This window comes from Lissotriton vulgaris, chromosome 11 (genome assembly GCF_964263255.1).
Source record: "Lissotriton vulgaris chromosome 11, aLisVul1.2, whole genome shotgun sequence".
NCBI classification, from domain to species: domain Eukaryota; kingdom Metazoa; phylum Chordata; class Amphibia; order Caudata; family Salamandridae; genus Lissotriton; species Lissotriton vulgaris.
The window spans coordinates 510096367-510122011 of record NC_141699.1 but is presented as its reverse complement, the minus strand read 5'-3'; the positions used below and the strand labels follow the sequence as shown (position 1 = coordinate 510122011).

General features: G+C 41.3%; 1 protein-coding gene across 4 annotated transcripts in view; it reads right to left on the bottom strand.

Moving 5' to 3' along the window:
• SLC4A5 (solute carrier family 4 member 5) overlaps positions 1–25645 on the bottom strand; it is a 611906-nt gene that overhangs the window by 226496 nt on the left and 359765 nt on the right. For all 4 annotated transcript variants that reach the window (XM_086943571.1, XM_086943570.1, XM_086943572.1 and 1 more), the window contains exon 14: positions 1750–1811. In XM_086943571.1, the coding sequence (XP_086799697.1) occupies positions 1750–1811 (62 nt within the window). The remainder of the gene's footprint in view (positions 1–1749; positions 1812–25645) is intronic.

Genomic DNA, 25645 nt, shown 5'->3' with positions numbered 1-25645 from the left:
AAAGCAATGGGTGCTGCAGCAGGAAGCCCACTGCAACACCCATTGCACGCTGTTTCACTCTAAGTGCTGCATGAATGGGGCAGGGGCGTAACACAAGCCCCCGCAGCCCCCGCATTGCGGAGGGGCCCTGCACTCCAGGGGGCCCCGCCCGGGCCCCTAACATGTTGCCGCACAGTATTAGGCTCAGACAAAATGGTCGCAGCGCGGGCCCCGGCCGGGGCCCCTGGGAGTCTTTGAAATGGTGCAGGGGCCCCGGCCGGGGCCCGACTCCCGAGTCCCGAGTCTTCCAAATGGTGCGGGGGGCCCCGGCCCGGGCCCCGAGAGAGTCAAGTTCGAACTGGGGGGGCGGGGCCGGTCACCGGTACAATTGCATGGTTACAATTTGCAGATTCTTCAGCAGATGGTAATTTGCGGCAAATGCAGAAAATGCAGCGACCTCAAAACTGCATAAACCCAGTGTCCCTGCTCATAGCTGGGCTTGCACCTGAGACCCCCTGCCTCCTCCGAGGAGAAGCCTACCGTGGAACTAATCTCGGCTCCTCCTGCACATGGCTACATTGTGTGTTTTGTGAAATCTCTGTAAAAAGTACCCTTTGCTATTTTTTCGATTTATGTGCATCTTCTTCTGTATCATGGCTTTCTTATAATGCGTCTGTTCCTCACATGGTTTGTTTTGTTTCTTTTGAATGAGCTTTACTTTTTAGTGTACCACTATTTTCTGCATTGCTACTATTTGTAAGTGGGTTGTTGTGCTCCCATTCCGCTTTACATCAAATTCGAGCTCACTAATAAAAGTCAATATGCTGATCTTCCCTACAAAAAAAACAACAAAAAACAGCAGATATACCTGTTCAGATCATTTTTTGTGAGGGGCTTCAGTTAGCACACTGACCTACTTGTTTCATATTTTGTTATCTTATGTTTTGAGTGTTTGTATAGCGCCCAATCTGCCTTCGGTAATGCCTCGTAGCGCTGGCTCGGTGCCAACCACCCCATAACGTTGTTTCCTTCGCAGAGCAGAGTTTGAAATTGCTGTCATGACGTGTGCAGTGTGTAAAGTGCCCAGTGCCCGATGAGGAGGAACAGTATGAGCTTGGAAGTTAAAATGTCCACGACTGACAGCTGAGTCTGTGGCGTATCTGAGCTGTGAATGGTGGGTGTGACCTGCTCTGTCTAACGTGCTTTCAATGGGGGCATTATTTATAAGGCAGTGTTAAGCCACATTAAGTGTAAATAAGGCAACGGAGTTATCGCGACCAGAACGTTGGAAAAAGTGACGTTCTGGTGGCGTTGGAATATTGAATATGCCTTGTAATTTTTCTTTTTTTCCTAATGGTTTTCCTAATGGTCTGCTGCAGCATACATTCAAAAGGATGAAAATGCCTCGTTCCCCTAGCAACGATGTGTACATTTGGAAAAACTGCTCTTCATTTCTTTTAAGTTGTATCCAGTTAGAATGCTGCAGCTTTATTGTGCATCATTACTAAATAATGTTTGGGTCAATTGCTTGCAGTCACTTGTACAAATATTGACATTCTTTCAGTACCACTCTATTGCTATGGAAACCTTATTCTTTGTCTGTTTTGCTTGTGATATATTTTTATTGCCACAGACAAATCTTTTCTTAAGTATTCAGACTGTACAATTTCTAGTTTCACAGCTTTATTGGAGGTAGAAATAACACAACTCTGGAATGGCTGCTCAGTATTTTTTTCTACATTCATAATATGCATATACAAAGTTACTTACCAAAGAAATGTTAGTGTTGTTCGGTGGCAGAAGAGCTGAGGCATTGAAAAATGTTGTGTTCACTGTGGAAAATACATACTACAATAAATATGATGTAAAGCATACTTAATTCACTTAGATAATGTATGTTTGTACAAAACATGGAACACACCAAGAGCAGTGGGATGGTGGGGACAGTAGTTCAAAGCTGTACTTAAAACTTTTGCCTCAATGCATTATAAGGATCATCAGCGAGGGCCCACCAGTGCCACGGACACTACGTGGCCCATTCTGAAATCTGCGCACAAAGTGGTGTGGTTAAAGTGCATTGGTAATTTGTGGTACTGAGGAGTGCAGGATTTTGTGGGATCGCTATTATTACACTACCCTGATCTGAGCACCTAAAATGGGGTATAATATGCTAATTGCTCATTATTTCTCATATTTTGATTATTGATTACCCGCAATGTGTGCGATTCGACATGAACATTTTTGGCAGGCTTTATCCGGTACCATTTTTGTGGCAAGCAGCATAGGCTGTGTTAACTGCCAGAAAACATATATTAATGAATTAAATACAAAGTCTAATTTGCCAGAAAATCAGGATTTGAGAGTAGGTTAAAATTAGGTCTCAGAAATACTAACAGTGTGGCTAGTACTATTGTAGAAATAGATTGGTAAATTAGAGATGGTCTTTGCATCACTGATTGAGTTATGATCAATTTCCATCTGATCTTATGCGGATGCAATTGACTACAGATGTTTTGTTTCACTCTGACTGTTTTTCCTAAATCTGGAAGTAAAACATTACACTCACTCAAACATTAAGTAGGTATACTGCTACAAAAACTGATTTCCTTTCAAGCAAGGTATCATAAATGCAATATCAACAGTGAAACATTGACACCAGATTAACCTGCTGAAGCTGAAGAGTGAAGCCTATGTTCATTTGTCCCAACAGGAAGTAGTATACAGGTGAGTGGCAAATGGGGGTACAAGTGGGAGAGGAATGGGAAACCTCAGGGGCCCTATCATGAAGAGCTGCACACCTGTTTTTATTGCCTTTGAGGTGTCTAAAGTTCACGTATTACTGGGAATGTCTTTTAATGAATGAACTTTAGAAAGTACAATTTGGCGATCCCTGCTCACTATGTCCAACCTATGCTGTCTGCATTTCATGCATTACCTTAGAGAAACACCGATCTGCGCTGTGGGAAATAATACACTAACTCAGAGAAACATTAGTTTAACCGAATTCACTTTACACACTCATAAAAACTATTTGCAGATATTTCACTGTGGGGCAAACACTGACACACTCTTTACGCCAGAGTTTGGCCAGCGGTGATTGTGGTTTGTTTTCTTTCTCCACCGAGGTGCCCCCCCTGTTGCCCTACATCCCTCCCCACCCTACCCATGGGAATTTCGCTATTTATTACTGCAGCTCTGTTTAATTAGGCACTGTAGCATGGGCGGCAAAATATTAATTGCAAAAAAAGCGTCACAAAGTATTCATAAACTAAAAAACAAACACTCTGCTTTGCACTGCCCCAGCGCCAACACCAACGACATCCCGTCCTCACAGTAACTGTGCGACTCACTGGCCATCTTCTTCCACCGCAAGATTGCCGACATCCATGAAAGCTTCAACACTACGACCGACCCGACCACGCCAGACTCCACCCCTCTCCCAAACACCAACAGCACCAACCGCCTGACCCCCTGGTCCAACGTCAGCGACGTCGAGACACGCAAGGTCATGAACTCCATCCACTCAGGATCACCGACAGACCCGTGCCCACACCACATATTTAACAAGGCAGACACAGCCATCGCACCCCAACTACAGAAGATCATCAACATCTCCTTCAAAACATCGACATTCCCGGAAAGCTGGAAGCACGCCCAAATCAACGCCCTCCTCAAAAAGCCCAAGGCGGACCCCAAGAACCTCAAGAACTTCTGGCCCATCTCCCAGCTCCCGTTCCCGGCGAAGGTCATCGAGAAAATCGTCAACATGCAACTGACCCGCCACCTCGAAGACAACAACATCCTGGACCCGTCCCAACCCGGTTTCAGACGAAACCACAGCACCGAGACAGCCCCCATCGCTGCCACAGACGACATCAGGTGCCAATTAGACAACGGCAAAACATCTGCCCTCATCCTCCTGGACCTCTCGGCCACCTTCGACACGGTCTGCCATCGCACTCTAAAAACACGCCTCCAAGAAGCCGGTATCCAAGAGAAGGCCCTCGACTGGACCACATCCTCCCTCTCCGACAGATCCCAGAGCGTCCGCATCTCACCTTTCCGATCCGAAGCCACCGACATCATCTGCGGCGTCCCCCAGAGCTCCTCCCTCAGCCCGACACTGTTCAATGTCTACATGTCCCCCCTCACACAAGTGGCCCGCCACCACAACCTCAACATCATCTCCAATGCTGACGACACTCAGCTCATCCTCTCCCTCACCAAGGACCCACGCACCGCCAAAACCAACAACCACGACGGAATGAAGGCCATCGCCGACTGGATGAGGAGCAGCCGTCTGAAACTGATCTCGGACAAGACGGAGGTCCTCATCCTCGGACCCAACCCCTCAGCCTGGGACAATTCCTGCTGGCCAACCACTCTCGGGACAGCACCGACACCCACTGACCACGCACGCAATCTTGGATTTATCCTCGACTCCTCCCTCTCCATGTCCAAACAGGTCAACGCCGTATCCTCCTCCTGCTACAACACCCTCTGCATGCTCCGCAGGATCTACAAGTGGATCCTGACCGAAACAAGAAGAACAGTGACACAGGCCCTCGTCAGCAGCTGGCTGGACTATGGCAACGCACTCCACGCCGGAATCCCAGCCAAACACCTACGACGACTACAGCGCATCCAAAATGCCTCCGCCCGACTGATCATCAACGTCCCCCGCCGCAGCCACATCACCCCCACCTGAGAAACCTACACTGGCTCCCCGTCGACAAGAAGATCACCTTCAAACTCCTCACCCACCCACACAAAGTACTCCACAACACAGGACCAGCATACCTGAACAGCAGTCTCAGCTTCCACACCCCTCGCCGTCAGCTCCGCTCCGCCAGCCTCGCCCTCGCTGCCGTCCCCGGAAATCCAATGAACAACTTCAGGCGGCAGATCCTTCTCCTACCTTGCCGCCAAGGCCTGGAACACCCTTCCTACCCACCTACGGCAGACCGAAGACCTACTCGCCTTCAGAAGACTCCTCAAGACCTGGCATTTCGAACAGTAGTGAAGCTTCCACACCCCCCACCTCAGCGCCTTGAGACCCGCGCGCTCTACAAATAGATTGATTGATTGCACAGCCATTCATGACACAGCTCCTGAAGTGTTCCAATGGCAAGTTGTAAGAGCTGAGGTTACAAAGCTCCAAGGTAATGTAATGTAATGTATAGGCATTTATATAGCGCACTACTTACCCGTAGGGTCCCAAGGCGCTTCGACCGCTGCGAAACCCTTCCTGGCTTCCCTGAGAGATGGTCCCTTAATGGGTATCTCCAGGGTGAGACCAGGCATCCCCGGCGGTCTGGTGGGGCCGTTAGTGAAGATGAGGCAAGCTAATGCCCAGAGTTGCCGAGTGTGATCGCTGATCAGAGTGGGCACCGAGGCGAGAGAATTATCGAGTCCGCTGACCCTGGTCCAGAAACCTGCCGGGCCGGGAATCGAACCCTGGTCCCGGGCCGTCCTCTGCTCTCGGGTCTGCCGCCTCTAACCAGTGAGCCACACTACCTCACTTGAGCCACACTACCTCAAGGTGTTAACCTAACCTAAGATGTTAGGTTTGGAGTGAGTAATATTGAAGAAAAGTTAACAAGTAGATCAGAGGTCACACCTGGTCTAGTGTGTTAGTTATTAGTGCTAAATATTGGTACAATCTTCCCTCCTAATGGATTTGAACACCAGAAAGATTATAATTAATCAATGGGTTTCTTACAGAGGATGCAGTGAATCAAAATGGAGAGCAGCCTAGTATCCAGTCTTGAGGAAGTGTAAAAGCGGATCTTGCCTTTACATGACCCACACATATATTGGCACAAAAAAGATCGAATGTGTACCTTGCACATTTTGAAAAACGACACAGAAATTTAGAGAAAGTGATAAGCCAGCAACATAAAAGTGTGCTTACATAAATAGAAGCTGTAGGACTAATTAATTAGTGAATTTAAGAAGATTAAATAGCCAAGGGCTAGATGTAGGTAAATAGGATTTACAGATTCTAAAATACCAAATATTACCGATTTGGTATTTTAGAATCGGTAAATGCTATGTAGCTATTAATTCAATAAACATTACCGAATCGTTAAGATTCGGTATTTACTGAATCAGTATTTACCGATTTGGTAATTGCCATTCATTCCTATGGGCTTCGGTAAAATAGGGAAAGAGTCAAGGGTGGCAGAGTGTCACTTTGACACCCTGTTGCACCCCTGAATAGTGCTTGTGTGCACATGTGGCACACATACATGCCCTAAGGGCATGTATGTCTGTCACATGGCACAGGTGTAAATGCACAGATTTGCATTTACAGAGGTATTCGTTATTTACCACCAATTAATAGTTAGTGGTAAATAACGAATCCTTAAAGCACAGAAGTACTCTTCAAAGTGCTTCCTACATGTCATTTACTGATTCGGTAAATACCGAATCGGTTAATGATGATTCGGTAAATACCTAATCAGTAAATACCGATTTGTTATTTACAGAATCCTCCCCTACATCCCAAATGCCCAATACCGTTCGGTAACGGCCAAAATTCGGTAATTCGGCCGTTACCGACCGGTATTGGGCCATCTACATCTGGCCCCAATTTCCTTATGTGATTAAGAAGAAATATTATGGAAAAAGTGGTAATTTAGCATTGCTATTTGACTTCATTGAAGTGTGGCTTATGCTCATTTTTGGTACAAAACTTAAATGGAAGGTAGTAGATGTCTGAAAGTTTCAGTATATGTTCTTAACATAGTGTGTAATGTTTGTGTCCTAAAGAGTTGATATAATAATGTTTAAAATACATTTACATGGTTCTACTTCTAGGTAGGCCATAATTAAAGTGGAGCTTTCTATGCAAGTTACTGTAAAATGCTTTTAAATATTAATGTTACTTATTTTATTACATTTGAACTTAAGATTTTAGGATTTAAATACTAAAAAATTAAAATGTTGAATTTAAACTCATTAAGATGTATTTTTCTTTAGACTGCACCATTTTGCATCCTTGGGCAATGGACTTGATATGTTCTCAAATGTGGCATTATTTGCGCTTGATTCATATCACATTCTTCATTTAACAAAGACAGTTCCCTTTTTCCTTTGTGTATGAATAGTGGGAAAGAGACATTTCTCTTACATTCGTAAACCGTTGCAACTCAGTAAGCTATGTGACAACTAACCTGTAAAGATGCAAAGACATTCATTTTGCATGACTTACGTGGGAATTTTTGTTGGAGTAACAATGTGTGCCTGGAGAGACGATCATTGTAGGAAGGTGGCTACCTGACTATGGTTACCCCAGATTTTTTGCCTTGTGTTTAGCTGGTTTTCGACTTAGTTGGCCTGGTTCCCTGCTAATCAGGCCCCCAGGCCATCTGCTCTCTCTGTAAAATGGATTCCATGTACCCTAGGTGCATGACTAGATTCGCTTGGGTCACCTTATCAGTCCCTTTACAAGAGCACTATAGGTGCCCAAGGCATAGGTGCATCCAAGGCCTACCAGGGGCTGCAGCATATCTTTTGCCACCCCTGGCTGGCTATCCAAAATTGACACAACTGGCTGATCACTCAGCTGGGGCAAGGTGGTGTAATCACCCCTTGCTTAGATATAGTATGCCTATATCTAAACCTAACTGGACACATATATACCTATCAGTCACTCCTATGGCAGGCCTTAACAATCCTGGAGGCAGAGTGCTTGGTTTTATGTGAGATGGTGCTCTAGCATGAGCTGAGCCTGTCTGCAGCTGTCGGGACGAATTCCCTAAGCTGTTCCGGGATAATGCCATACCATATACTATTAAGTGCATTATAATCCTCGCGGTTATATGTTAACTTTGGTTTGGCTTTATCAAAACATGTCGTGTAAGGTGTCATACGATTTGGAATACTACCCCCTCGCCAGTCCTGGCGACGGGGGTAGCATTCCACCCCTCTAGAGGGAGACGACATGTTACTTTGCTAAAACGTGGTTGATTTTTAAAAGAGCCTCAGATCCACAAAATGGATGCTTCTGCCACAGACACAAGTCTGACCTCCTGCTGCCGACCGAAACTCAGCAGAGGAAGCCTGGACAAAGGCTTTCCTGTCGCAGAGAGGTGTTACACCACCCCAGACAGGAGATAGTGGATTGTAGCAGGGAGGTTTGAAAGAAACCAGACACTGCCTGGGGAGCACAAGGCTGCCCCTTGCATAATCCGGCCAAACCGGTTCTGGGGCACACCAGCCCTAGTCCTAGCGTGGCCTTGATCAAAGGGAGAGGGGTGTATCCACCCCCTTCCTGGGTCCCACCCATAGGAGGGGACCTAGCAGGTAATCCAGCCCCCTAGATTGGTATAAGAATGGGAGCAGTGCCAAGGCACTCAGATTATCCTGATGAAACCTTTGAAACGAAACTCTGGACCCTTCGACATCCTACTCAATGTAAAAGACTGAAGAATCTCCCTTGTGGTCAAGGAGTGACCACCCTGTGCAAACAGGCACCATCGAGCACCTCGATGTATGCTTTGTTGCAGTTCCCGCCAGAACTCGAGCAACAGAGATCAACGAGATCAAGCTTGCCTTCCTTCTTACAGCCCAATCCACAGTCCCTGCAGAGCTGAGACCCGTGGAGGCGACTGGAAAAGTGGGGCATGCCTTCTTGAAAAGACCAAGAGACGCTGACTGTGCAGCCCACGAGTGACCCTCGAAGCTGTACACCGGGGTTTGAAAAGCCCCAACCCTGAGCCACTCTTGCACCGAAGCTCACCCCTCTACACTTGACGAGTGCTGCGTGGGGCCCATCTGCTTACTTTGGCTCAACGCATTGGCCCGGTCACTTGCCAGCTGGCTTGTGGACCCTGTGCCGGCGAAAACCTAAAACCAACTTGCGATTCTGGTTGCTCCAGACTTGCACCAGTTCCTCTGAAAAAAAGCACCCGCTCTGACCCTCTTAGTCTGAGTGAGAAGCAATCTTCCGGTCCTGCGTGGATTGCTCTTGCCAAGTGTCGTTTGCTCCAATCTTGCAGCCGACTGCGCCAACGGTGAGAGCCTGCGTGGGACAGATCGTGACCGGCTCCTGGACATCGCAGATGCCCCAGAGCCCACATGACAGCGGAGAGAAGCTCCTTGACAACCACCTGATTGCGCCCGACATTGCCTGGTTCCGTCCTGGTTCCACCCTGGTCACTGCTGAGTGACCCAGACTCTGTCCCCTCTGCTTTCAGGTAATTCACGGCTCTGATCCACCCATGGATCACACCGGACACTTCCCCTTTACATCGCCTGCAGCATCTTCAGCTTCAAGCACCAAGAACCTGCGTGACAAAACCCGACGCCACTTCGACCCTATGCACCCGTTTCCTGTGGGTGAGGTAACATTGCAACGCCGGTGTTCCCACACTGGTACACACCTCTAGGGTCTGTGTATAAAGTTTGGTCCTTCTAGGTTCAGCGGAAGTTTCCTTAAACTCTATTTGTGTAACTTTTACGCACCATTGACATTGCATTGGTGCAAGCCGCGCTTTAAGCGCTGCACCCGAATCCCGCAGGCTTTTCCCAACTTCAGCATTGCTAGTCCCGACTGCTCCCAGCGATTCCCTAGGCCCTAGGCCTAACCACTGTTCGATTGGTATCTCTTATACCACTTTTTTAATATATGGTTTGAGTGGCCACCCGCCCTCATCCATAATTGGGAAACTTTGTATGTTATACTGTGCTTTTGATTTAACGCTTGTGCCCCTTTGCTCATAAAGAGTACTGGGGATTATTTTAGAAATAAACAGATATATTTTTATAATATATACTTGTGTGGTGTCCTTTCATTTGATATTACAGGACTGTGATTGGTAAAACAGCTCGCGTAACACGACCTCTTGAGTTAAGCCTTTAAGGCTGCTTAGTCTATGCTACCCTTAAGATAGATTGTCTAATAAGGTTGACTTACAACCAGACACCAAAAGGGATTGTTTGGACTGATACAAGGTGGTTCCAGAATTGGAAACATCATATATCAGGCCAACTTCTCACAATCATGCGATGACCAGACCACTGTGGAATTGCTGTGATGCCCATTGATGACGAGTTTGAACTATTTAACCATGATGTACAAGAGGAGGAGAGCTTTTTGGCTGCATTTTTCCCAACATTTTACTGGTGCGGTCTTGCCCCATTTTGCCTTTTGCGCTTTTGAGGAAAGCCCAGGCTGCCCTTTGACATTCTTTCCTTGCCTCCTACTTGCCTTCCGAACCATAACTATAATGCCCTTTGCTATTTGCTGATAAACTGGTTTCCTGGACGATTTGGAGCAGTTAGGTGAGATACCAGACTTGATCTTTCCTGATTTATGCTGCATTCCCTTTGCTAATCAAAGGACTTTGCCCCTAATGAACTTTAACTTTATACCCTTCATTCATGCTTAGAGAATCCATAAGGACAACTATTTTCTTTGATTGATGGTAGGGATTATATTGAATGATTGAAAGAAAACCATCCTCTTATGGATTCTGTATTATTTTGAATGATTAGATATATGACTGAACTTTTAAAATATTACTTAAATGTATGGATTTTGAATCATTAATACAATAATCAAATATTCCAAAGTTGTCTGAGTGTTATTGTGTCTAAGGTTATTTTACAAAAACCTGTGCTAAAATCTAGATGCATAGCATCTATAGTCATAAATTATTTACAGAACATCAGGTTCTTTTGCTCTTGTTCTGTGAAGCCACAGCTGAGCTCTTAGTTTGTAGGATTGTTGTTAGACTAAACTTCTTCAGGAAGTTTAATCTACCTACTGCCATACTTTATGTTTATAGCATAGTCTTGAGAGCGATTTATTTGAACTTTATTACCAATTTGTGAGTTGGCTACCAATTAGGGTCCTCTTTATGTAGCTGACCATTGGACATCCTGTCTCCTTACACCTCACTATGACAGAGAAAGATCCATTGGCAGACTCCATTGCCTCTGAGGTGAGGTATTGTGTTAGAATGCAAATCCTACTCCATGGGCCCAGTAGGAAAGCTGAGGTTAAAAAGCTTCCTACGCTTGCACTAGTGAGCTGCATGCATTTGGACAACTTGGAGTTCGATGAGGTATGGGTTGGTCAGGCCTGCTGATTACAGTAATCCAGATCAGGTCTAGCAGTTACAGTACTCCAGATCACTGACCACAATAAACATCACAATTGGCCTTTCTGAGATAATGTGAGAATAGGTGGATCTTTCTCAGGACTTTCAGTTAATTGCTGTTTTTCATGACAGATCAGGCATGTGTATGATCATGTGATGATGTCAATCAAGATCTAAGATTACAGTACGGTTTCTGACTACACCGTTCAGATAGGCAGATTACAGAAGCACATAAGAGGAGGAGAGGTTGAGTCGTTAAAAATAAAAGGATCTTTTGCTTGTGAGACATTGAGACAACCCTGTATACTGATGTATTTGTCTGTATGAAACAATACAAAGGAGACTTATGTACACACACAGTTTCATAATATGGAATAGTTTAAATCATTTTTGTTCTTAATCATCATTATTGAGAGATGCTTAAAAGTGTACAATTCATTTACCAAACACTTCAGTGTTTGTCTTCTAGCCTCTAGATTGATGCAGCAAGAATTGCATGCACATGAATTAGGATGATCAAACTAAGCTTGCTTCTTTATGAGTGTTAGTTTGACATTACTATTTATTTCAAGCAACCAAATGATCAGTTAGGAGCGAAAGTCAATCAATGACCGCCTTCAACTATAATCAAATTACTAAAAGTGAAAGAAAGAAAAAGTGAACTACCTCAAAATATGACATTATTCTAGTGTACCAAAGAATCTCCTAAGCATTTACTGAACATTTACACAACGGAATCTACCATTTTGGCTGCCGTCAGCTCATGCATAGATTGGTCAGTTGAGGCACTTTGTGTCTCTACACAAAAATATCCAAGCATTTTTAGATTGAGAAGCTGTAGGAGGAAATTAGGAGCACAATGAGAGATGATAGTGGAACTAGCTTTTATTAGTATATATTAGGGATTCTCAAAATTTCCCTGAATACTTTAGCAGACATCTTCATTAGGAAACCATTGCCACCTACCGATACCTCATCACAGGTTGCCTTCCCACTGGGCTCATCTAATTCACATGTTTTACTGATTTTCTCAGAAAATTACTATTATTAATGACGTTAGAATATGTGTACAGGGCCTCCTTTATAAAATGTCATGCAACCTTAAAAGTATTGTGTGGCATGCAGTTTGCCAGATACATAGACTAGCAACCTTGTGAAATATTTACTAAAATCCAATTGCACTTCCCAGATTGCAATGGTTGCAAGGTTACACAACAAAATAACGAAGTGGACAGTTTTAGCAGCCCTCTGCAAAAGCGGGAAATCATTCCTGCTGCTGAAAATGACTGCCAGGGGAGTGGGTGGACTATTGTTGGTTGGTTGCAAAACCCTTCTATGTTGCAGGCCTGCACACACACACACAGGCAAGGTATTGCCATGTGCACTTCTTCTGATTCTCCCACCTCCACTTCCATCACCCAAACTCTGGACAGTATTTGCCAGCTAGACCCTGCGGTACACAGATAAAATATCGAGTTTTAAATTTCGATATACAATAATATCGAAGTTTAAATATCGAAGGGACATAATGTAGAAGGTAAGTAATATCGACACTCTTAATATCGATATTAATAATTTCGAAGTTTTAAATATCGATGTCAGTAATATCGAAGTAAATAATCTCGATGTTACTAATATTGATTTTTAAATACATTTTGTGTATATTATATTGTATTTATTGTGTTTTATAATGTATTTTTATTGTAATTTAATTAAATGTTGTCTTTTAGTACTGTAAACAAAACGGAGTTTGGTCCTGGGACAGAGGGGCAGCTGGACCTAATATAAACTGGAAAAATGAATACGCTAACCCTCAAACTGATTTTACTCACAATTTTTGAGAATACAAACAAACGGAAATCATTTTGTCTGTATGGGTAATTTTATTTAACCCTTTATTCTAAGTTTTCAATCTTTTTGTAGAAACATTTTTTCTTAGGTGAGAAAAGACACAAAATATTGACAATTTACAGTATTTACAACTCACATGCATACAACTATCATACCACTAAGACGACTGACATATATACAAATAATCCACACTATCTATACATACTTATATATACAAGCTTCTTTTAAGAAAGAAATTGGATTTCAATTGAACAACCACAAATAGTTAATTTTTGCGGAGAATCAAATTATTAAGACGCCCAAAAAGGGTCAAACAACAAACAAGGCAAACAGAAATTAAATTTTAAATTCAACAATTAGTTCAAATCAATGAGTCAACAACATATGAATACTAGATCAGAAATGCCTATTTGCTGTTTTTGCCAACGCGTTTCGAATCTGAGTATAATCACAGATTCTCCTCAGGGCTCTTTAAATGTAGATTCTGGAAGAGAGAGGAAGCTTGTTATAGCCACTAATACTCAAATCATTTAGACCCCCTAGCTAAAAAGATTGTCACAAGTTTTACCTTAGAAATGGAATGCGCGGTCTCGCGATGCCATTTTTCAGGTGAGGGCTTTGATTTTGATAGAGGTTCTGTTAAAAGAATATGTGATGGTTACCGGCCATCCAGAGACAAGCAGAAATTGTGGTTCCAACACTTCAAAGCTGTAAGGTCCTACCTTGCGTTGTATCAACAGTGGAGCTACTACTTTCTTATACGCTGTACTTTTTCCGCTTCCAAGGCGGGATCACTGATGCCTGGAACGTGTAAATTAAAGCGGCACTCAGTGCATGTAGGTTACTCATGGCAGTATTACAATGACGAGGTCTACAATAGAATTAAGCATACCTGACAGTTATCTTTTCGAGCACATTAGAGTTGCTACTCAACCAGCCCGCAGTAGCTTTGTTGTCAGACGGGCGGCGAACCGGGAACCCTTGCACGGCGTGCCAGACAGCCGAAATTAATCGCGCTGGTTTCTAGGGAAAGTTAAAATATATTGTTTAGCGCTGAGAGCAAATTCTAACCCCTCTAAGTGTAAGGCTTGTGGTGCACGGGTACTAACCTTACTCTCGAACTGTTGAATCAGGAAATGCGAACCCATTGGTGGAAAACTACCATGTGGGGATCCTACTTAATAACTTTTCGCCGCTAGGCATTGTGGTCATTGTAGTTACTCAGGAATCATTCTACAACCGTGAGACCTCTGATAGTGAATTAAGCCCCGTTTGGGTGCTATTAAATTTAAGTATCAGATATGCTTCTTTTTTTAGTAGCATTTGCTCACTGTTAGTGCCAGAATTCGATTGATTCAGGTTAAACAACACAGTCCATTTGAACTCATTTTCCCCATGGCTGTTGTCAATGAAATGTTGGACAAGTGGCGCTGTGAGTACCTTGTTCTTAATGCGTGACCTATGTTGCGTCATGCGGGTGTTTACTTGCTGATTTGTCTTTCCTATATACAATTTGGGACAAGAACATACAATGGCATAAACCACATTTTTGGTTTTACAATTGGTGAAATTCGAGTGGGTCCACGTGGTGGTCATGTGTTGAAAAATCTTCCCTTCAATAGTTGTATCACATGCAATACAATTCCCATATCTGTGGTGTCCCTCGACCGGTTTCAGTCCCCATTTTGACAATAAGTCGTTTTTTGGTTTGGTTATTCTGGTATCGGCCCGGACTAGTTGTTGGCCAATATTTTGATTTTTTCTGAAAGCAAATATTGGGCGGGGGAAGGGTATTTCTAATTCTTCTAACAAATGCCAGTGTCTCAGGACCATTTGTCTTATTTTGTGGGTTTCAGCACAAAATGTCGTGACGCAGACCAAACTCTCTAGTTCACGTTTGCTTTTAGTTTCAAACAGGCATTCTCTAGGTGTATATCGTGCCCTCTTGTAGGAGTGTTTTAGTAATTTTTTGGGGTAACCCCTCTGCTGTAACTCCTCACAAAAATGCTGGCCATGTTGTTCAAACTGTTCAACCTCTGAGCAATTTCTCCGAATACGGAGTAGTTGCCCATAGGGCAGATTAGCCCTCAAATTCCGAGGATGCGAGCTGCCATAATGAAGGATAGTATTTTTGTCCGTTGCCTTCTTGAACAATGATGATTTCAAGGTCCCTCCAACATTTTTAATTTCCACGTCCAAAAAAGTCATTTTGACGTTACTTGAATCAAGTGAGAAATGAATGTCCGGGTGTCGTGAATTTAGCCAGTGGTGAAAGTCAATCAAGTCCGCGTGGCTCCCCTGCCACAGGAGCCACACGTCGTCGATATAACGATACCAATGTAATATGTGTTGTATGTAGGGGTTATTTGAATCAACAAATTTTTTCTCGTACTCAGCCATGTACAGAACAGCCATTTCCGGCGCATAAGGGCACCCCATCGCGGTGCCCTTAATCTGCATGAAGAAATCATTGTCAAAGCGGAAGTAATTCTTCTTCAGAGTTATTTCAGCCAGTCTAAGTATGAAAGACGTGGGGACTCTGTGAGGTCTCTCTCTGGAGTCTAAGTAAAGTTCAATAACCTCTAACGCTTCCTCTTGCGGGATCTGCGTGTAGAGGGACGTCACGTCCATGGTGACCATTAGTTGTGAGATGTGTCATCGAATGGAGTATCTTCAACTTTTGTCAGGAAATCCGTAGTATCACGGAGGTAGGCTTTAACTTTAGCTACAAAAGGCTTAAGGAAAAAATCCACAAATTTGGATAATGGCTCTAGACATGAATCACACCCGAGACAATTGGTCGTCCCGGGGGATCAGACAGATTTTGATGGATCTTAGGCAAAAAATATGCCACCGGGGTCCTGGGGAATTTTTTAATCAAGAAATCGCTTTCTTTGGAGCCCAAGAGCCCACTTTCTTTGCCAATTTGAACCACCTCTAAGATCAGGGACTGTATTTGTTGTAAAGGGTCCTCTGTCAATTTTCGGTACCATTCCTGGTTGTTAACCTGAGAAGATCCTTCAGCCAAATATTTATCCCTTGGCCAAATTACCACCGCGCCGCTCTTGTCGGCTTGCTTTATTACCACAGATGAATATGCCTTGAGATTTTGTATGGCGGTTCTTTGCCCCTTGGTAATATTTGGTTTAACAAATTTCTGTTGGTTTTCTAATTTGTTAATAGATGACAAGAGAATTTGTTCAAATGCCAGGACTTGTTTCGGAATGTTCTGAGTGGGTACGAAAGTGGATTTGTTCCTCAAGCCCGTAGTTTCCATATTGCTAGTAGAAGGTTGGTTAGCAAAGAAGGCTTTGAGTCGAATCTTTCGACAGAATTCTATCGTTTCCAACTTTATCTTGGTGAAGTCTGTCCGTCTTGTGGGGACAAATTTGAGCCCCAAATTCAAGACTGACTCTTCGTCCTTTGACAGTGCCCGAGCTGATAAGTTGACTATGGTGGATGAATTTTCTATGATTTGTAGTAGTTCCTCCGGGTTCGCATTTCCCATTGTGGTTTGAACCTTACTTTTGACTGCTGTCCTTTTTCTAAAAAAGGATTTTGTTTTTTGTTTCCACCTCTTGAGTCCGAACCGGATGACTCCGAGGACGAGGTTTCTGAAAAAGTTTTAAATCTATTCCTAGATCTTCCTTGGAAATTATTAAGTGCTCCTCGGGATTCTGCTTGGGAATAATAGTCGTCCTTCAAGAAGGGGTAAGCCCTTTCAAGTGTGAAGGACTTGGAGTCTCTTTCGTACTGTGCTGTCTTGTTATTAATAGTATTATATTTGAAGGACTGTATTTCTTTATCAATTTTCTCTAGAAGAGCTTTGGAGTCCGTCACCACCTGGTTGTCCCTGATGGCCGTAGTTAATTCCTCAATTTCTTGGAGTTCCTTTGCACATAATCTCTGGGCAGTCTCTATGGTGTGGACCATCAGGTCCCTACTGCACTTACTATTTATGCAGCTAAAGCCCTTTTTATAGTCTGCATCATCGGTAAATATGACCGGAACATTTTTCACCTGGAGGCCCCAAGGGATGGTGAAAAATGTTCCGGTCATATTTACCGATGATGCAGACTATAAAAAGGGCTTTAGCTGCATAAATACTAAGTGCAGTAGGGACCTGATGGTCCACACCATAGAGACTGCCCAGAGATTATGTGCAAAGGAACTCCAAGAAATTGAGGAATTAACTACGGCCATCAGGGACAACCAGGTGGTGACGGACTCCAAAGCTCTTCTAGAGAAAATTGATAAAGAAATACAGTCCTTCAAAGATAATACTATTAATAACAAGACAGCACAGTACGAAAGAGACTCCAAGTCCTTCACACTTGAAAGGGCTTACCCCTTCTTGAAGGACGACTATTATTCCCAAGCAGAATCCCGAGGAGCACTTAATAATTTCCAAGGAAGATCTAGGAATAGATTTAACACTTTTTCAGGAACCTCGTCCTCGGAGTCATCCGGTTCGGACTCAAGAGGTGGAAACAAAAAACAAAATCCTTTTTTAGAAAAAGGACAGCAGTCAAAAGTAAGGTTCAAACCACAATGGGAAATGCGAACCCGGAGGAACTACTACAAATCATAGAAAATTCATCCACCATAGTCAACTTATCAGCTCGGGCACTGTCAAAGGACGAAGAGTCAGTCTTGAATTTGGGGCTCAAATTTGTCCCCACAAGACGGACAGACTTCACCAAGATAAAGTTGGAAACGATAGAATTCTGTCGAAAGATTCGACTCAAAGCCTTCTTTGCTAACCAACCTTCTACTAGCAATATGGAAACTACGGGCTTGAGGAACAAATCCACTTTCATACCCACTCAGAACATTCCGAAACAAGTCCTGGCATTTGAACAAATTCTCTTGTCATCTATTAACAAATTAGAAAACCAACAGAAATTTGTTAAACCAAATATTACCAAGGGGCAAAGAACCGCCATACAAAATCTCAAGGCATATTCATCTGTGGTAATAAAGCAAGCCGACAAGGGCGGCGCGGTGGTAATTTGGCCAAGGGATAAATATTTGGCTGAAGGATCTTCTCAGGTTAACAACCAGTAATGGTACCGAAAATTGACAGAGGACCCTTTACAACAAATACAGTCCCTGATCTTAGAGGTGGTTCAAATTGGCAAAGAAAGTGGGTTCTTGGGCTCCAAAGAAAGCGATTTCTTGATTAAAAAATTCCCCAGGACCCCGGTGGCATATTTTTTGCCTAAGATCCATAAAAATCTGTCTGATCCCCCGGGACGACCAATTGTCTCGGGGTGTGATTCATGTCTAGAGCCATTATCCAAATTTGTGGATTTTTTCCTTAAGCCTTTTGTAGCTAAAGTTAAAGCCTACCTCCGTGATACTACGGATTTCCTGACAAAAGTTGAAGATACTCCATTCGATGACACATCACAACTAATGGTCACCATGGACGTGACGTCCCTCTACACGCAGATCCCGCAAGAGGAAGCGTTAGAGGTTATTGAACTTTACTTAGACTCCAGAGAGAGACCTCACAGAGTCCCCACGTCTTTCATACTTAGACTGGCTGAAATAACTCTGAAGAAGAATTACTTCCGCTTTGACAACGATTTCTTCATGCAGATTAAGGGCACCGCGATGGGGTGCCCTTATGCGCCGGAAATGGCTGTTCTGTACATGGCTGAGTACGAGAAAAAATTTGTTGATTCAAATAACCCCTACATACAACACATATTACATTGGTATCGTTATATCGACGACGTGTGGCTCCTGTGGCAGGGGAGCCACGCGGACTTGATTGACTTTCACCACTGGCTAAATTCACGACACCCGGACATTCATTTCTCACTTGATTCAAGTAACGTCAAAATGACTTTTTTGGACGTGGAAATTAAAAATGTTGGAGGGACCTTGAAATCATCATTGTTCAAGAAGGCAACGGACAAAAATACTATCCTTCATTATGGCAGCTCGCATCCTCGGAATTTGAGGGCTAATCTGCCCTATGGGCAACTACTCCGTATTCGGAGAAATTGCTCAGAGGTTGAACAGTTTGAACAACATGGCCAGCATTTTTGTGAGGAGTTACAGCAGAGGGGTTACCCCAAAAAATTACTAAAACACTCCTACAAGAGGGCACGATATACACCTAGAGAATGCCTGTTTGAAACTAAAAGCAAACGTGAACTAGAGAGTTTGGTCTGCGTCACGACATTTTGTGCTGAAACCCACAAAATAAGACAAATGGTCCTGAGACACTGGCATTTGTTAGAATAATTAGAAATACCCTTCCCCCGCCCAATATTTGCTTTCAGAAAAAATCAAAATATTGGCCAACAACTAGTCCGGGCCGATATCAGAATAACCAAACCAAAAAACGACTTATTGTCAAAATGGGGACTGAAACCGGTCGAGGGACACCACAGATATGGGAATTGTATTGCATGTGATACAACTATTGAAGGGAAGATTTTCCAACACATGACCACCACGTGGACCCACTCGAATTTCACCAATTGTAAAACCAAAAATGTGGTTTATGCCATTGTATGTTCTTGTCCCAAATTGTATATAGGAAAGACAAATCAGTAAGTAAACACCCGCATGACGCAACATAGGTCACGCATTAAGAACAAGGTACTCACAGCGCCACTTGTCCAACATTTCATTGACAACAGCCATGGGGAAAATGAGTTCAAATGGACTGTGTTGTTTAACCTGAATCAATCGAATTCTGGCACTAACAGTGAGCAAATGCTACTAAAAAAAGAAGCATATCTGATACTTAAATTTAATAGCACCCAAACGGGGCTTAATTCACTATCAGAGGTCTCACGGTTGTAGAATGATTCCTGAGTAACTACAATGACCACAATGCCTAGCGGCGAAAAGTAATTAAGTAGGATCCCCACATGGTAGTTTTCCACCAATGGGTTCGCATTTCCTGATTCAACAGTTCGAGAGTAAGGTTAGTACCCGTGCACCACAAGCCTTACACTTAGAGGGGTTAGAATTTGCTCTCAGCGCTAAACAATATATTTTAACTTTCCCTAGAAACCAGCGCGATTAATTTCGGCTGTCTGGCACGCCGTGCAAGGGTTCCCGGTTCGCCGCCCGTCTGACAACAAAGCTACTGCGGGCTGGTTGAGTAGCAACTCTAATGTGCTCGAAAAGATAACTGTCAGGTATGCTTAATTCTATTGTAGACCTCGTCATTGTAATACTGCCATGAGTAACCTACATGCACTGAGTGCCGCTTTAATTTACACGTTCCAGGCATCAGTGATCCCGCCTTGGAAGCGGAAAAAGTACAGCGTATAAGAAAGTAGTAGCTCCACTGTTGATACAACGCAAGGTAGGACCTTACAGCTTTGAAGTGTTGGAACCACAATTTCTGCTTGTCTCTGGATGGCCGGTAACCATCACATATTCTAATAACAGAACCTCTATCAAAATCAAAGCCCTCACCTGAAAAATGGCATCGCGGGACCGCGCATTCCATTTCTAAGGTAAAACTTGTGACAATCTTTTTAGCTAGGGGGTCTAAATGATTCGAGTATTAGTGGCTAAAACAAGCTTCCTCTCTCTTTCAGAATCTACATTTAAAGAGCCCTGACGAGAATCTGTGATTATACTCAGATTCGAAACGCGTTGGCAAAAACAGCAAATAGGCATTTCTGATCTAGTATTCATATGTTGTTGACTCATTGATTTGAACTAATTGTTGAATTTAAAATTTAATTTCTGTTTGCCTTGTTTGTTGTTTGACCCTTTTTGGGCGTCTTAATAATTTGATTCTCCGCAAAGATTAATTATTTGTGGTTGTTCAATTGAAATCCAATTTCTTTCTCAAAAGAAGCTTGTATATATAAGTATGTATAGATAGTGTGGATTATTTGTATATATGTCAGTCGTCTTAGTGGTATGATAGTTGTATGCATGTGAGTTGTAAATACTGTAAATTGTCAATATTTTGTGTCTTTTCTCACCTAAGAAAAAATGTTTCTACAAAAAGATTGAAAACTTAGAATAAAGGGTTAAATAAAATTACCCATACAGACAAAATGATTTCCGTTTGTTTGTATTCTCAAAAATTGTGAGTAAAATCAGTTTGAGGGCTAGCATATTCATTTTTCCAGTCTTTTAGTACTGTAGTGGGTTGTGGGTTTATAGGGGAATAGGGTGGGAAGTAATTTAAATATGTTAAATTAATTATTAATTAGTAGGAATTATTATTAATTAATTGAGAATAATTTTTAAATAATTTTAATTAATTGATTAATTGATAAATATGTTCTGTAGCGGGTTATGGGTTTACAGGGGAATAGAGTGGGAAGTAATTTTATTATGATAAATTAATTATTAATTAGTAGGAATTATTAATTAATTAATTGAGAATAATTTTTAATTAATTTTAATTATTTGATTAATTGATAAATATGTTCTGTAGCGAGTTATGGGTTTATATGGGAATAGGGTGGGAAGTAATTTAATAATGTTGAAATAATTATTAATTAGTAGGAATCATGAAATAATTTAAAATGATTGGTATTTAAATTTAATTATTTTGGTAATTATTTTTAATTAATTGATTTATTGATAAATATGTTCTGTAGCGGGTTATGGGTTTATAGGGGAATAGGGTGGGAAGTAATTTCATTATGTAGAATTAATTATTAATTAGTAGGAAGCATACATTAATTTTTATTAATTGGTAAATAATTTTAATTAATTGGTAATTATTTTTTAATAATTTATTAATTGATAAATGTGTTCTGTTGCGGGTTGGGTGTTTATAGGGGAATATGGTGGGAACGAATTTAAATGTAATTAAGTAATAATGAATTAAAAATCATTGTTAAGTAAATTTTATAATAGTTAATTATTTATCAATTGGTAATTAAATATTAAAACATGGTATTTTTTAATGATTATTTTAGGTTACATATATTTAGCTAATCATGTTTTTAATTATTATGTATATGTATTGTAAATGGTTTATATTTATTTAATAGATCATATTTGTATTATTAAAAAAAATATATTTTATAATAATGTTATTTTAACCCCTACGCTATCCAACACTTTCCCTACTGTTGCACTCTCTGGAGTGGGAATAGTAATTTTTACCCCTACGCTATCCAACACTTTCTCTACTGTTGAACTCTCTGGAATTGGAATAGTAATTGTTACCCCTACGCTATCCAACACTTTCCCTACTGTTGCACTCTCTGGAGTTGGAATAGTAATTGTTACCCCTACGCGATCCAACACTTTACCTACTGTTGCACTCTCTAGAGTTGGAATAGTAATTGGTACCCCTATGCTATCCAACTCTTTCCCTACTGTTGCACTCTCTGGAGTGGGAATAGTAATTTTTACACCTACGCTATCCTACACTTTCCCTACTGTTGCACTCTCTGGAGTTGGAATAGTAATTGTTACCCCTACGCGATCCAACTCTTTCCCTACTGTTGCACTCTCTGGAGTTGGAATAGTAATTGTTACCCCTACGCTATCCAACACTTTCCCTACTGTTGCACTCTCTGGAGTGGGAATAGTAATTTTTACTCCTACGCTATCCAACACTTTCCCTACTGTTGCACTCTCTGGAGTTGGAATAGTAATTGTTACCCATACGCTATCCAACACTTTCCCTACTGTTGCACTCTCTGGAGTTGGAATAGTAATTGTTACCCTTACGCTATCCAACTCTTTCACTACTGTTGCACTCTCTGGGGAGGGAATAGTAATTTTTACCCCTACGCTGTCCAACACTTTCCCTACTGTTGCACTCTCTGGAGTTGGAATAGTAATTGTTACCCCTACGCTATCCAACACTTTCCCTACTGTTGCACTCTCTGGAGTTGGACTAGTAATTGTTACCCCTTCGCGATCCAACACTTTCCCTACTGTTGCACTCTCTGGAGTTGGAATAGTAATTGTAACCCCTAGGCTATCCAACTCTTTCACTACTGTTGCACTCTCTGGATTGGGAATAGTAATTTTTACCCCTACGCTATCCAACACTTTCCCCACTGTTGCACTCTCTGGAGTTGGAATAGTAATTGTTACCCCTACGCTATCCAACACTTTCCCTACTGTTGCACTCTCTGGAGTTGGAATAGTAATTGTTACCCCTACGCTATCCAACACTTTCCCTACTGTTGCACTCTCTGGAGTTGGAATAGTAATTTATAACCCTACGCTATCCAACACTTTCCCTACTGTTGCACTCTCTGGAGTGGGAATAGTAATTGTTACCGCTACGCTATCCAACACTTTCCCTACTGTCGCACTCTCTGGAGTGGGAATAGTAATTTTTACTGATACGCTATCTAAAATGTATTTAGCTTTTTTATTAGTATTAAGTTGTTATTAATTGTTATTTATGTGATTATTTTATGTATATAAAAGTATTAGTAATTTATTATATTTTTATTTGTTTATAAGTTATGAAAATAATTAATTTAGAGTTAATATTAATGAAAAATATATTATGTATTATATATTTATTAATATTAATTTGTATTACATTATGTATTAATTTTAAATATTATAGTACATTTTTAAATATGTTTATTAGATTTATAAGTATTATTTTGTTAATATTAGATTTTTATTTAATTAAAAAAACGATATTTTACAAAAATGATATTTTTGTCATTCTATATATTTTATTCGATATTTTTGTATATCGATATTTGTGTTATCGATATTTTGTCAGACATTCAGACCCTGCCCCTGATACTATGCCCATTGCTGTATTTTCTAACACTGCACTTCTTAACTGCGCTGAGATGGGTTACAATGCATGTTTTCTTTTTTTGGAGCAGCACGTTCTACATACTGTATATCTTCCTTCAGGATTTTCCAACATAAAGCTGGCCAAGAAGCTTTTAATTATACTTAAAGCCATCTGCATTCAGGAAACTGATTATTTAAAGCAAAGCGAAGTTTCAGCAATAGGTCCGACTATAAGTGTGTAGCTAGAGTAATACATACATTTAAAAAATAAATCAGTGAACAGTCTTTCATCGGAAAGTATGGAAGGGATTATTGTATATTGTAAAGTTAGATACAGTCAGCCTGAAGGGTCTTAATGAGAAACTGGGCTTGATTAGTTTTCCAATATTGACTTGTTAGATTTGGTCTTCAGGACACTGTAGCTTGACTAAGGTGTCCTTTACTGCATGAACTACAATCTGCAAAGGACACTTTGGATAGCTAGAGAGAAAAGAGAAGAACTCACCATCACCAAAGTGGGTAAGTTAAGAAGTGCACGTACGCAGGGGATGCAAAATTGGTTTGGCGCCCAAACTAAGTGAGCTTTCTTTGTTCACTAGACATTAACAAAGGAAATGTCTACCTAGTTTATTGTCATTTTGTAATATAGAAAAAGAATGCTCCTGTTGAAGAGTACATCTCGAAAGTTGTGGACAAGAAAATATAAGGAATACATAGATATGATTTGGAATAATATTTGAAGAAAAACATTACAACAGATGAACTATTACATTAAATATCATACTTTTGAATAAAGTTTGTGAATGCTTTGGCGAAAGACTGTGGCATGGTGGGCTAGCAGTTACCTACACAATACTTATTTCTTAAGGATGTCTAGATGGGTGGTGAGCATATGTGCTACTCACAATAGAGGCCATGTGTGTATACTGATGATTAGAAACATAAATCACAGATATGTATCTGCACTGTGCAAATGAGGTTTGCCCATCAATATTTGCACAGTTTCACATTGTTCCTGCATTCATAGATATAATTTTGTATAAGGACTTGCTCAGCTATAAAACAATATCATCCTGTTCCTTTCTTGAAGATGATTTATCTTATCTTTCTATTGCTAACAAATTTGCATTTTCATACTATTTAGTTTAGTTAGGACAATAAAATCTTAACATAAAATCAGGTTTAGACATAGGAGACAACATTGCCTTTTCGTTGGAGTCTGTAAAAATCTAAGTAAACTCTTTCAAAAGTATTGTGTTTAAAACAACATGCGATTAAATGTTCTTCATATGCACAATAATTTTAATACAGTACAGATATACTGCACTTTCCCAATTAACGAGCAATACAGCATGCATAAAGGAGATATAAAGTGTGGGTAATGTTAAGCATGACAAATATGATATCAACTCATCGGAAACAATTTGGAGATATATGAAATAATACTCACTTGAAGTTCGAAACAGCCAAACGGATTGTGCAGCAAAGACAGATATGATACAAATCAGTTTCCATTGCCAAAATGCAAATATTTTCAAATGTAAAAATACTAATGTTAAGAAATTTTCTAAATATGAAAAAACATGCTCTTTTGTGATCTGGTGCTGTCCAAAGGAGTCCAAAACTATTGTTTGAAATGTAGGAAAATGTTATATTCCCCAGTGAACAATAGTGCCTATGAAAGCCATGTATTTAAATATATGCCAGACGAATAGATATCAAGTACAATAGCACTTCGTGAGTGTCCTTGATTTTGACAATGATTGTAATACAACTATTACTCATTTTTGTTTAAAACGGATTAAAGGATAAACTGATACACTGTAATATAATTATAAATAAAAAAGAAAAGAATGGGTGAACGTCTTTGATCAGAGAAGTAGACTGGATGTCCTCACCAAGCAAAACTTTTAGTCAAAGTACAATCCTGTTTGTTAAACATTTGAGCCATTGTGAGAAGTTAAGGACAGTAATTT